The sequence below is a fragment of the Lissotriton helveticus genome, chromosome 10 (assembly GCF_964261635.1).
Source record: "Lissotriton helveticus chromosome 10, aLisHel1.1, whole genome shotgun sequence".
Classification (NCBI taxonomy): Eukaryota; Metazoa; Chordata; class Amphibia; order Caudata; family Salamandridae; genus Lissotriton; species Lissotriton helveticus.
Window position 1 is genome coordinate 227,574,688 of NC_136071.1, and position 13,013 is coordinate 227,587,700.

At 49.2% G+C, this 13,013-nt stretch overlaps 1 protein-coding gene across 2 annotated transcripts in view; it reads left to right on the forward strand.

The window, feature by feature from the left end:
- FLII (FLII actin remodeling protein) overlaps positions 1–13,013 on the forward strand; it is a 244,281-nt gene that overhangs the window by 114,598 nt on the left and 116,670 nt on the right. For both annotated transcript variants that reach the window (XM_078665183.1, XM_078665182.1), the window contains exons 9-10: positions 121–278; positions 7,385–7,469. In XM_078665183.1, the coding sequence (XP_078521309.1) occupies positions 121–278; positions 7,385–7,469 (243 nt within the window). The remainder of the gene's footprint in view (positions 1–120; positions 279–7,384; positions 7,470–13,013) is intronic.

A 13,013-nucleotide genomic window follows, 5' to 3' on the forward strand; every position in this document is an offset into this window, starting at 1 on the left:
AGGGTGCATTTGATCAGTGGATCAAAATTTCAAAGCGTCACTTGCCCCTGCATGCATTTTTATTTAGCCTTAGGAAACCGTCAATGAGCTCTGTTGAGATTGTTGTTTGTGTGCTTTCAGTCTGCTATCTGCAAGCTGACCAAGCTGAAGAAGTTGTACATGAATTCCAACAAAGTGGACTTTGATGGCATTCCTTCAGGCATTGGGAAGCTGACCAGTCTCGAGGAGTTCATGGCTGCCAACAACAACCTGGAGCTCATTCCAGAAAGCCTCTGCAGGTGAGGGAATGCTCTGTTTTTATGTAAAAGAATGAATACATTATGGCTCAGTTTTTTGTCTGTTAATCAAACAGATCCTATGATGTGAACAATCCTAAACATATGTATTCCCTAGAGAGGGACAGTGAAGTCCGATTTGTAACCTCAAATGGTCCTTTTTATGTATATTCACTTTTTTAGGGTTATTTTCTTTTTAGAATGTTCAATTTTTTGTATTGCTTCTGTATAGTTTCTGTAAATTACAGAATTATTTCTGCTCCCTTGGGACAGCAGTACTCAGAATATAGCCTGCATGCCACATGATGTCTACAGATTGTATCTGACTCAGAAGAGTTTGTAGAACAAGCTGATCTTTCTCAACAGAAAACGGTTGTTCAAGAGCAGCAAAGTACTCTGGTCTGCAGCGTTGATGGCAGCTGCATGTCACTACCTTACAAATCTGCCCCAGGCATTAGAAGTGCCATGGGCTAATGCCATGTAGCATGGTTGACATCCCCAACACAGCAATTGTAGTAAAGAAAGTTTATGGCCATGAGAGGTCCTGTGCTTGAGAATATCGATAGGGTGAGAAACAACTTCTGAATCTCAGTGGTTCCCTTCATAGATGCTTTTCAGAGTGTGAGAGAAGAAGAGATAGCTTTTTAGTGCCCAAAAGTAAATAACAGCTTAAATTTCAGCCAGGGCACAGATAGATGTATGATTAAATGTTTATAAATCATGATTTTACGATGAGAAAATGACGTTTGATACTGAACAGAAAAAAATGGGGAACTTGTTATGATCAGAATTTGTATGAAATGCATTAACTGAGGCTTGCGGAGAAAATAAAACATGCAGAGTTTGAGAAAGTGCATTTGCTTCTAATGTTCTTAGATGAATATGCTTGAAAATGGACAAAATAAAAATAATTGGTATGCACGAGGTGCTGCTGGCCAAAGAACTTTCACAAAAAGTCTAGCTTTTATGAGCATCTTTAAATCCCAATGACTGTTAGCAATTGTAGTTTACCAATTTGGCTTACAAGTGTGCCCTAGTCACCATTGGTAACATTTTAGAAGGATGATCCACCATATTAAGATACCCATGTTTTTAAGTATTTGAGACAAAATATTGTTATTTCATATCTATTTTTCTTTTAGGGATTTTTGCAGCACTAGTGTACTACAATTCTAACCACACCTTTTTGCCTGTGAGAGAGTTTGTGAGTACTCTAGCTGTGAACGTTCTTGGAAGAAGTACCAATTGTTATTACTCTTCCCATACCAGCTGCTGCTTCCCTCTGTTTGCCCTTCTAGAAATTGTTTGTAATAAATAGAAAAAATATGCTTTGTCTATGCCTATTATAAATATAAACAATGCGATATCCAGGACTGTACATTATAATGGTATGAAAGAAAATTGTGGAATTCTGTGATATTGGTAACCATGGGGTCAGGAGACACATTTTCTAAGATTATTCCTGGGATATTGGTCATTATCCTTCTGTAGAGTCAGGAGAGTATTCACCCTACTGCATAAGTTGCTGAAATGGGGCAGGAATTAGGGATGTATTTTATAGAAGTAAGTAGATCTTTAGTGGGAGGAAAAAAAATCTTTGAAAAAGTCAGTGAGATAAGTAATTGAAATGTTGCGGCAAAGAAAGTATTAGATGATTTGTGTTGAATAAAAATTGGTATAGAGTAGAATATTGGGAATATTGGGACTTTAAGAATGAAGTGCGTCACAGAGGAGGAAAAAGTGTTGATTGCCCAAAGAATCATTGTAGCTCCCAATGCAAAGGAGAAACAAGATAGTCAAGTAAGGAAATTGATGGTCAAGCTTCCACTAGATTTGTCCATTTCCACTTGTGAAAATTCCAGTTGACACATTCAAATGGTTCCTACTGGAACTACTTGCATCCTGTGGCTTTTTGGATATTTGATTACACATTCACATCTCTAATGACTGGAAAGAGATAGCTGACCGGTTCAGGGCTTGCATGATGGAGATCAGCTGGTGGGTGAGGGAGAACTGGCTCAAAATGAATGGGGAGAAATCCGAGATCTTTATCTTCGGAAAGGATAGTTCCATTTGGAATAGCCGCTGGTGGCCAGAAATGTGTGGCATCGTACCTGCTCCGGCGGCTGCAGCCAAAAACCTGGGTGTGACTTTCGAGAACACCTTGAGTGTTGACACCCAGGTTAATAGAACTGTGAGCTCCTGCTTCGGGCTTATCAAGATCTAAGGATGTCCGTGGTCATTGTGCTTATCACCTCTCGCTTAGACTACTGCAATGCCCTGTATTTACATGTTAACGAGTTCTCAGAACTCCACTCCTGAGGCGGAAAGCCGGGAGTTAGCATTTTAGACTGTATAACTGTGTATTTTAACCTTTTAAATCGCTGATTTCCCTGCTGGCACCTTGATCGAGCAGCACACCGCCAAGCCGATTCTGGGCTGACGCGGTACACTGCTGCCAGGGCAACGCCGCCTTCCCAATCGGCGGACACGCCCACACGCGCTGGCCACGCCCCCTTCCTCTACAAAGAGCGCGCGCTGAGTAAGAGCGAGCGTTCTCAGAACTCCACTCCTGAGGCGGAAAGCCGGGAGTTAGCATTTTAGACTGTATAACTGTGTATTTTAACCTTTTAAATCGCTGATTTCCCTGCTGGCACCTTGATCGAGCAGCACACCGCCAAGCCGATTCTGGGCTGACGCGGTACACTGCTGCCAGGGCAACGCCGCCTTCCCAATCGGCGGACACGCCCACACGCGCTGGCCACACCCCCACTTCCAGGTCACTGCCAGCACAATAAATCATGTGCTGCAACCGGAAGCGCAGCGGACGAGCGCAGCGGGCGCGACGATTGCGCGCCGAAGGCGCGCATAAGGCAAGCTCGTCTGCGCTCGTCCGCGCCGAGGACGGGCCAACGGCCAACCCCCATGCGACTTCTACATCTCGACCTCCCACCCAAACGGTGAGACTAACCTATTCCACCATCGATCTAGTAAAACTCAGGCACTTCGCTACTCTACCCCATGCACCTCTGCATCTGGGCTATTCTAATCACATCCTAGGCCCTCTCCGATGTCCCACTTGTATCAATCTCACTGGGAAAGCTTCTACAAATGACCCTCCGTTGATCCAAGCAGCGTTAATAAACGCCAGATCTCTTCCGAAACACAAATTAGAAATCGCCGATCTCATCGACGCACACAAACTGGATCTCCTGTTCATAACCGAGACTTGGGGCGACGATGCCTCAGGTCCCGATTTCAGAGAAGCCACCCCCACCAATTACAATGTATGTAGACTAGACAGGCCTTTAAAAAGAGGCGGCGGCATCGCCATAATTTACAAAGACCGCTTTAAACTCACGACGAAACCATTTACCTGCCCAGAATACGAGTCTCTTATCTTTACACTATGTCTCTCAGCCAAATCATCCTTCAAGGGCATGCTGATGTATCGCCCTCCAGGGTCAAGAGCAAAGTTTTTAGCTAATATAGGCAGCGTAATCGAAGCTGCTGCGGACGCCCCTCACTTTACGCTACTAGGTGACTTCAATTTTCACCTTGAGACTCTGAACAACAACGACACTACGCAGCTTCTCACAGACCTTTCAGCTGCAGGCCTAATGCAACTAATAACCTCCCCTACGCACCAGGCAGGCCACACATTAGACGGCATCTTTACCAACAGCCCTCGGGTAAATATCACCCAAATAATTCCACTCATTTGGACAGACCATTCAGCCATTTGCTTTACAGTCCAAACAAACCCCATCAACCCTAGCTTTAATGCAACAGCTCCTTCATCTTACAGAGATTGGAAAAACATAAACCTAACTCAACTAGCACAGATGATACAAGATAACCATATTCCCAACGAGCATGACCCTACTAAAGCATCCTCCAACTACCTGACAAACCTAAACATGGCCTGCAACAAACTGGCACCGACAAAAACCTCCCACCGGAACAGGAAAATACCCTCAGCCCCATGGTTCACAGAAGCCCTGCGCATGCAAAAACAATACTGCAGGAACCTTGAAAGACAGTGGCGTCGCAATTACAGCCCTGCAGACAAAATCAACTATAAAAATACCCTTTCCATCTATAAAAGATTGATAACCACTGAGAAAAGCCAATACTTCACCACTCAAATCAATCATGCAAAGAACTCGGCAGGAGAACTATTTCGGGTAGTCAATTCTCTATCCGACCCCCCTACTCCACGCATAGAAGGCTCCCAGGCACTGGCAGACTCCTTGGCCAGTTTCTTCGAGGAAAAAGTCAGCTCTATTTTCCAAACTTTCTCTCACTCAGCCCCCCGTTCCTCACCGGCGACACTCCCGATGGACACTCAGCCCACCTTAACAACCTTTACCCCTGTTGATCAGGACCACATTCAACGCCTGATAACCAGCATCAAATCTGGATCCCCCCTCGATCCCTGCCCCCCTTCTATTTTGAACCGCATCCCTGAAGCAATCTCCCCCGCACTGTCTACTATCTGCAACGCCATGTTCTTAACAGGCATTTACCCCACAGTCTGGAAGGAGGCTATCATTAAGCCACTGCTGAAAAAACCTACTCTGGATCCTCTCATCCCCGCAAGCTATAGGCCTATCGCTTGTCTCCCATTCCCAGCAAAGATCTTCGAAAAGTCCATGAACATCCAACTTTCGAAATTCATCAATGACAACAACTTGCTTGATGATACCCAGTTCGGGTTTAGACAAGGGCACGGGACGGAAACAGCACTCCTGAAAGCCGCAGACGAAATTAGAACAACCATGGATAAAGGCGGAGCGGCTATCCTGATACTCCTAGATCTCTCCGCTGCATTTGACACGGTCGATCATGTCACTCTGATCGACCGTGTCTCAGCCATGGGAATAGGAGGTACAGCTAAAGATCTGATTGTATCATTTCTCGCCAACCGCCCCCAGACTATCAAGATGGGCAATTTCACTTCCCAGACCTTTTCACTTCCCTGCGGCGTCCCTCAGGGTTCCTCGCTAAGTCCGACGCTTTTCAATATCTATGTTTCGGACTTAGCGAGGGTGATAAAATCTTATGGAATTGCCCTTACCACATACGCCGATGACACACAACTAGTACTATCGGTGTACAACAACGGAGCCAGTGTTGCAGCCAACTTTCAGGAGGGAATGAGGGCGATAAGCTCCTGGATGTCATCAAACTGCCTCAAACTCAACTCCGACAAAACGGAGGTGATGACGTTCGGGAGCTTACAGCCATCATGGTCCCCGCAGTGGTGGCCAGTTGAGTTGGGCTCCCCCCCCCAACCAGTGGTAAAGGTCCGCAACTTAGGAGTCACCTTTGACAATAAGTTGACCTTCCACCACCACGCCAATGCCATCGTATCATCCGCTTTTTACACCCTCAAAAAAATCAAGAAACTGCTCCCTTACTTACCACAGTCAGCCGGCAAAACTCTTATCAGTACTTTAGTCTTTTCAAGAACAGACTACTGTAACTCACTTCTTTTGAATGCCCAGGAAGGAGTTCTTAACAAACTACAGACCGTGCAAAACGCGGCAGCCAGAACCTTACTGTCCATTCCTAAATTCACATCCATCTCCCACCACATCAAAAAACTCCATTGGCTCCCAATCAGGAGTCGAATCAAATTTAAGGCTCTGTGTATAGCCTATAAGACCTTGAATAACCCTGGACCATGGTTTCTAAAAGAAGCACTCCGCCCTGCGGAGCAACGCAGAACTTTACGATCCTCGGCAGCCTTCTTGCTGAACGTCCCTCGGACAAGAAAGGCCACCTGGGGAGACAGATGCTTCACGACAGCCACAGCCAAACTGTGGAACACCCTCCCACTCCATATCAAATCCGCACCCACGCTTCTTACATTTCGGAAAAACCTTAAAACATGGCTCTTCTCCTCCTCCTAACTCCCCCGTCATACTTTAGTGAGCTCTGAGATCACCAGCGCCGAGACACCCGTATGGGTATTTGTGCGCTTTAAAAATTGCAAAAATAAATAAATAAATAAAATAAAATAAATAAACAATCTTTTAACATACCAAAATGCTGCTGTTTGCTTGGTCCTGGGAGTACCTTAACATTGTTCAGTCAGGGAGGCTATTGAGGTCCCTACACTGGCTACCAGTTCAGAAGCGGGTGGTTTTTAAAGCCATTTCCCTGGTCTACAGGGCTCTTCACTTGCAGGGGCCATCCTACCTCAAGACTGCCTTTAATTGGTATGCAACTATGAGGTCCCTGAGATCTGCGGGTCAATGGAAGGTGATTGTTCCTTGGTGCAGGAAAGCTAGGTGGGGAGAATGGGTGACTACAATGGCGACCGCCAGGCTGTGGAATTCACTCTTGGAATATATCAGGAGTTTAAATATGTACCTGATATTCCATAGCCAAATCAAAACATGGGTATTCTCAAACTAGCCCTCCCTCTGAATCGGTGGAAAGATTTAGATTTCTCTGCTCTGGGTCTTCACCGGTCACAGTCTCATTCAGCTCAGCACTTAGATGCCTTCTGGTTTTATGCCCTTTAGAAATACTACAATTACACATGTGCAGAATAAAAGAACATCTGCAATTATGCTGGGTACTAAATATATGAAATAAAAACAATTGACACAATGAGGTGCCAATACCAAGTTCCAACATTCACTTGGAATCAATTAAAAGTATCTCCATAGCACGGCAGACAATTCCCAGGTACTCACAAGCCAGCTACTAGATTCAGTAGATGCCATATATAGCTTGTCAAGAGGTAGTTCTTATCAAGTTTCTTTCTTCTGCGTAACACCGGAGATTACCTTAGTGTGAAAGCGAATGCAAAGTTAAAGACTACAGATGCCACTAGTGTTTACAGCCAAGGCCTTTTTTATGCTGTTTTGTCTACAACACGCTGGTGCAGAGTTGGTTCCAATGTGGACAAAGCTGGAAATATGTTTTGGTTGTGCTCATTTTTCAAGTAAGAACTTAGACGATGGTGCATATAGTCACAAGGCATCTGGTTACATCAAGGTTCAATATTCAGTATTCACCCATAGTACCTGAGCAGACATTGCAGTTTCTGTTAAACCTAGATTATGATTGTTTTCTGCGTGTGGTTATTGCAGGTGCGGCAAGCTGAAGAAGCTGGTACTGAATAAGAACCGCCTGGTCACCCTCCCTGAAGCAGTGCATTTCCTGACCTTGCTTGAGGTGAGACTGAATCTTCCCCTTCCACAGACATTATTATTAAACATAGAGTAGTCTGGCAATGTTTACAGGGGCCTCCGCTGAGGTCGGTTTAGGAGGTGTCACTTCCTTGAGCATTTTCAATTGGAGAGACTTATAACCACATGAAAATACCTATCTAAACTCACCATGTCATAGCACAGAACTTGGTGAGGCATTCGAGCACCATGGCATAACCTTGTATTTTCTAGCTCATTAGCATTTCACCAGGCTTTATGAAAACTTTTTTTTTAAATGTTCTCATTTAGGACATTAGAGGAGATTTGCTCTTGGGCCGCACTTTGTAAACCCTTCTCTAAATTGCTTATCAAAGAGCCTTTCACTAAAGGCTTCCTGTTGCAAGTATAACACCTGATGCAAAGTCACTTATTAGCCATGGAATAAGTGTGTCCCTCTGCATACCCTGTATTTCAAGGGTGGGGAAAAAGGTGGGTTTGCAACTCTGTGGGGGTATGCAATTTTCAGATGATATTAGGGCACATTGACGGGACCTAGTGAAAAATAAGATGGACTAATTAAGTAGCAGGCCTATAAGCAGTCGACGTTTTGGGACACTTTATGGATATGGGATACTGCTCTTGCGGAAGAACAGACTTATACTGTTTTGTTAAGAGGAGTAACAGTAGATTGCAAAGAAGTGTGCATCAAATACTTGGGGGAAATTATTTTATGTGAAAAGATAAAATTAATTTGCAAAATGTAAATTGTTTTCTAATAAAACTGTTTGTGGATAGAATAAAATTGGCTTTTTCTTTTAAAATGGACATTAGTTCACATCATTTGTTTTGAATTTATCTTTAGTTGTAATTTTATTTTCTTTGTTTAATTTAATTCAACCTTAACCTAACACATCTTAACCCTAACTTTATTTTCTTTGTTAATTTAATTCAACCTTAACCTAACACATCTCAAACCTAACTCAGTCCCTCGTCCTAATACTTAGTTTTAACCCTAATCCAAACTTCACTGTTATCGTAAGCCTAACTGTTACCCACATTAATACTTAGAAGCAACTCTAAACCATTCTGTGGCTCTACCCTTGACTGAACTCTATTCTTGTACCTTAAACTAATCCTGACTTCATTGTTATTCTAAGTCAAACTGTTGCCATTACCCAACTCAGAGTTCAAGACTAATACTATTTCCTTAACCTTATCCATCACATTAATGCTAACCTCCACAGTAACTAATCTTTACCCTGGCTCCATACCCAGCGCTCACCCTGCCCCTTGCCTTATCCTTAATCCTGTCTGCTTACCTTTTCAAAACGTACCTATCTTTTCACTGTTTCAGTTTTCACTAATTGTTTTTCAAACCATCTAGTCTGAACTACACATAATTCGAATCAATTGATTTGTAGTAGGTACTAATTGCCTAGAAAAATAGCCATCTTTGAGATTGACAAAAGGTTTGGCGATGGAAATGGCTAGACTTCTTAGTAAGAAAATTGATCCTACATTAGAATATCAAATGCACAACATTTATTTACACTAATCAGTACCACTGCTTTGGTTATTTTTCTTCTGGTACTATTTCCTATTTACAGTTGGGTGAGTAGTGATGGTTATTATCCCATTGTTTCTTTCAACTCTCCCCTCCAGACCCAACTCTCCCCTCCAGACCCCACAATTATTGTTTTGAGCCCTCGCTGCAAAATATCCCCCACTGTTCTGTTCACAGCACATCCTTTGTTGTCTTTGTGCTACTTATTGCTCATCAAATCACACCATTACAATCTGAAAGAAACAGGTTAGTATTAGATTCCTTACCTTAGAATATCCCCAGGCGTCAGTCTGGATCCGGAAACTTTTGCGTAGCAGTACCCCTGCGCGTCGGTAGGCGTCGTCTGCAGGCGTCCCCTGCGGCTCCGCGTCGTCGGCGTCGTGCGCCGTGATGACGTCGCTGGAGTATATAGACGCCGCCTCCGCGCGCTGACGTCAGTTCTTCTTTTTTCCGCGCCAGTTAGCGCAGATCCGAAGAGCAGTACTCCGGTCTTTTGACCAAGTTTCTTGTTAACTACTTAATCTTCTACGGTGCCGGTAGGATGCCCGGTTTCAAGGGTTGCGACGAGTGCGACCGCCTGATGTCGGTCACCGACCACCATCGACTCTGCCTCCGGTGTCTGGGCGCGGACCACGACGTGGAGTCATGCGTCGACTGTCGGGCCTTGACTGGTAAAGCTAGGCGGGAGCGGTCCCGCAAGCTTCTCGAGCTCCGTGTGTCGGCCCCGCGTCGAGAGCGGTCCCGGTCCGGTCGGAGGTCGAGGGAGCGGTCGAAGGAACGATCGCGGAGCCGCCATGAGCGCTCCGGGAGTCGCCACCATTCCTCCGGTTCGTCAGGTAAGCGTAAGAAGTCGGGGCGTCGTCATCGTACCCCCGACTCCCCCCGACGCCCGCGTGATGCGGCCGGGGGCTCGGGTGGCCCCACCCCCGCGGCCCCGCGTGGGTCGCCGACGCCGTCTGCCCCATACCCGTTGGTCCCTGGGGAAGGCGCGTCGCGTGAGGAGATCGAGGCCTTCCTCATAGCTATGAGGGCGAGGTCTCCTCCGGCGGGGCCTACGGCGCCTGCGGGCCCGTCGGTCCCGTCTGGGGGCCCGAGCGGTTCGGGTGCTCCTGCCTCGACGCCGCCGGTGGCTCCGGCCCCGGCGCCGCTGGGCCCCTCAGGTTCGTCGCCGGCTGGTCTACCGGCCTCTCCGGCGTCGGTTCCTTTGGGCCAACCCGTGGTACCGCCTCCGCGCGGTGCAGCGACTCCGCCGTCGGTTCCGGCCGGCGTCGGGTCCCCGGCGCCGACGCCACGCGGCGCCACCCCCATTCCCCCTCTGACTCCTGACGCGGAGTCGGACCGGCGTCGTCCGACGCCGGATCCAGCGCCGATGGGGCCCATTGACCCCGAGGTCTATATCGTCGATCCAGAATACGGCGATGAGGACGAGTATGGAGAGGGTTGGGAGGGGTCTGAGGACCCTTTATCCCGTGCCTGCCAGTATGATGTGGACTGGGTAGGTGATCTGGGTGATGCCAGTGGTCTGGACGAGTCGCCCAACCCTGGGTTTGTCTCCCCGACCCCTGTGGCGTCTGAGGCAGGTGCTGCCTATTCGGTGGCCCTGATGAGGGCTGCCAAGGCCTTGAGCCTTGAGCTCCCCGTCGCGAAGGTCAAGCCGAACATTCTGACCGAAGTGTTTAAACCGCAGTCATGCCCCCAGGAGCCTCTGCTGCCGTTTAATGAGGCCCTGACGGATGTCCTTTTGGGCACCTGGTCCAGGCCCGCTTCCGGTGCACCGGTTGACCGGAACGTTGCCAGGCGTCACCGTCCGTGCTCGGACGACCCTGCCTTCCTATCCACCCATCCCTCCCCGGAGAGTCTGGTGATCCAGGCCTCCACTTCACAGTCCGCGTTCCCGTCGGCTCCGCCCGATCGGGAATCAAAGCGGTATGACCAATTTGGTAAAAAGGTCTTTTCCTCTTTGAGCGCTGGACTGCGGTCTTGTAATACCGCGTGCCTCTTGGGCCGCTACACCCACTCCCTGTGGGATACGGTCGAGGAGTGTTTGCCGCAATGCCCCCAGGAAGTGCGGGACAAGCTCACCCGGGCCTTTGTTGAAGGCCGGGATGCGGCGCGGTACTCGATCCGTTGTGGTCTGGACACGACCGACTCGCTGGGACGGGCTATGTCCACGACGGTGGCGATTCGTCGCCATGCTTGGCTGAGATCTGCCAACTTCTCGCCAGACGTCCAAAATACACTCATGGACATGCCATTTGATGGCAGTCGCCTGTTTGGTGACAAAGCGGACCACGCGCTGGAGCGCTTCAAGGACTCCAGGGTCACGGCCAAGTCCTTGGGTCTTTCGACCCAGCGCCAGCAGACGGGTTCGTTTCGCCCCTTTCGTGGCCAAGGGAGGGGCAGTCCCACACGGGCTGCCAGCCACGCGCCGCAGAACGCTCCCCAGCGCGGTGGCGGCCGTGGTTTCCGCCGGGGTGGCGGTAGAGGCCAGCGGCGAGGTCAGTCCACGCCTCCCCCCGCTGCTGCATCCAAGCCTTCCTAGTCCGAGCTTTCGGGCTCACGTGACGCCAGTGGGTGGCAGGGTTCGCCATCACCACTCCCGCTGGCGCGCGATAACATCGGACAGGTGGGTGCTGCAGCTCGTTCGAAGGGGCTACGCCCTCCCCTTCGAGTCCACTCCTCCAGCCATGCCACCGCAGAACCACCGTGTGTCGGGGGACCACTTGACACTTCTGCAGGAGGAAGTTACGGCCCTCTTGGCCAAGGGGGCCATCGAGCGCGTTCCTGGGCCAGAAGTAGGGTGTGGTTGCTACTCCCACTACTTTCTGGTGCCCAAGAAGGACAAAGGAGGCCTGCGTCCTATCTTGGACCTACGGAACGTCAACGGCTTCCTCCGGAAGGAGAAGTTCAAGATGTTGACTTTGGCTCAGGTCTTGGCTGCTCTAGACCCACAAGACTGGATGGTAGCGTTGGACTTGCAGGATGCGTATTTTCACATCCCCGTCCTGCCGGCCCACCAGCGTTACCTGCGGTTCACGGTAGGCCACGAGCACTTTCAGTTTATCGTGCTCCCATTCGGCCTTACCAGCGCCCCACGGGTGTTCACGAAAGTGATGGCGGTGGTCGCAGCTCATCTGCGCCGGTTAGGGGTTTCAGTCTTCCCCTACCTCGACGACTGGTTGTTGAAGGCGGGCTCGCCCCAGACAGTCGTCCACCACCTTCAGATGACGGCAGACCTCCTGCACGAGCTGGGGTTTTCCATCAATGTGCCGAAATCACACCTGTGTCCCTCTCAAAAGCTCCTTTTCATCGGAGCGGTTCTCGACTCGGCGCAGTTTCGGGTTTATCCCCCGGAACGGCGGGTCCGGGATATTCAGGCTCTGATTCCCATCTTTCAGCCGTTATCCCGGGTTTCGGTCAGGTTGACGCTGCGGCTTCTGGGGCTGATGGCCTCCTGCATCCTACTGGTGCATCACGCCAGGTGGCGGATGCGGGCTCTGCAGTGGGACCTGAAGTTTCAGTGGGCCCAGCATCAGGGCAACCTATCCGACCATGTCCTGATCTCGGAGGGCACTGCGAGACAGTTGCAGTGGTGGCTTACGGACCGCGATTGGGTCAGAGGCAGATCCCTCTCCCTTCCCCACCCGGAGCACGTGGTTGTGACGGACGCGTCCCTCCAGGGCTGGGGTGGCCACTTGGGAGAGGCGGAGATCAGAGGCATCTGGTCTCCGGCGGAGTCCCGGCTCCATATCAACCTGTTGGAGCTGCGGGCGATTCGCCTAGCACTGAAGGCATTCCTCCCCTTTGTCAACGGGAGTGTAGTGCAGGTGTTCACGGACAACACCACCGCCATGTGGTACTGCAACAAACAGGGCGGTGTGGGGTCGTGGACCCTTTGCCAGGAGGCTCTGCGTCTCTGGCAATGGCTGGAACGTCAGGGCGTGACTCTGACGGTTCAACACCTGGCAGGTTCTCTGAACGCCAGGGCGGACGAACTCAGCCGTC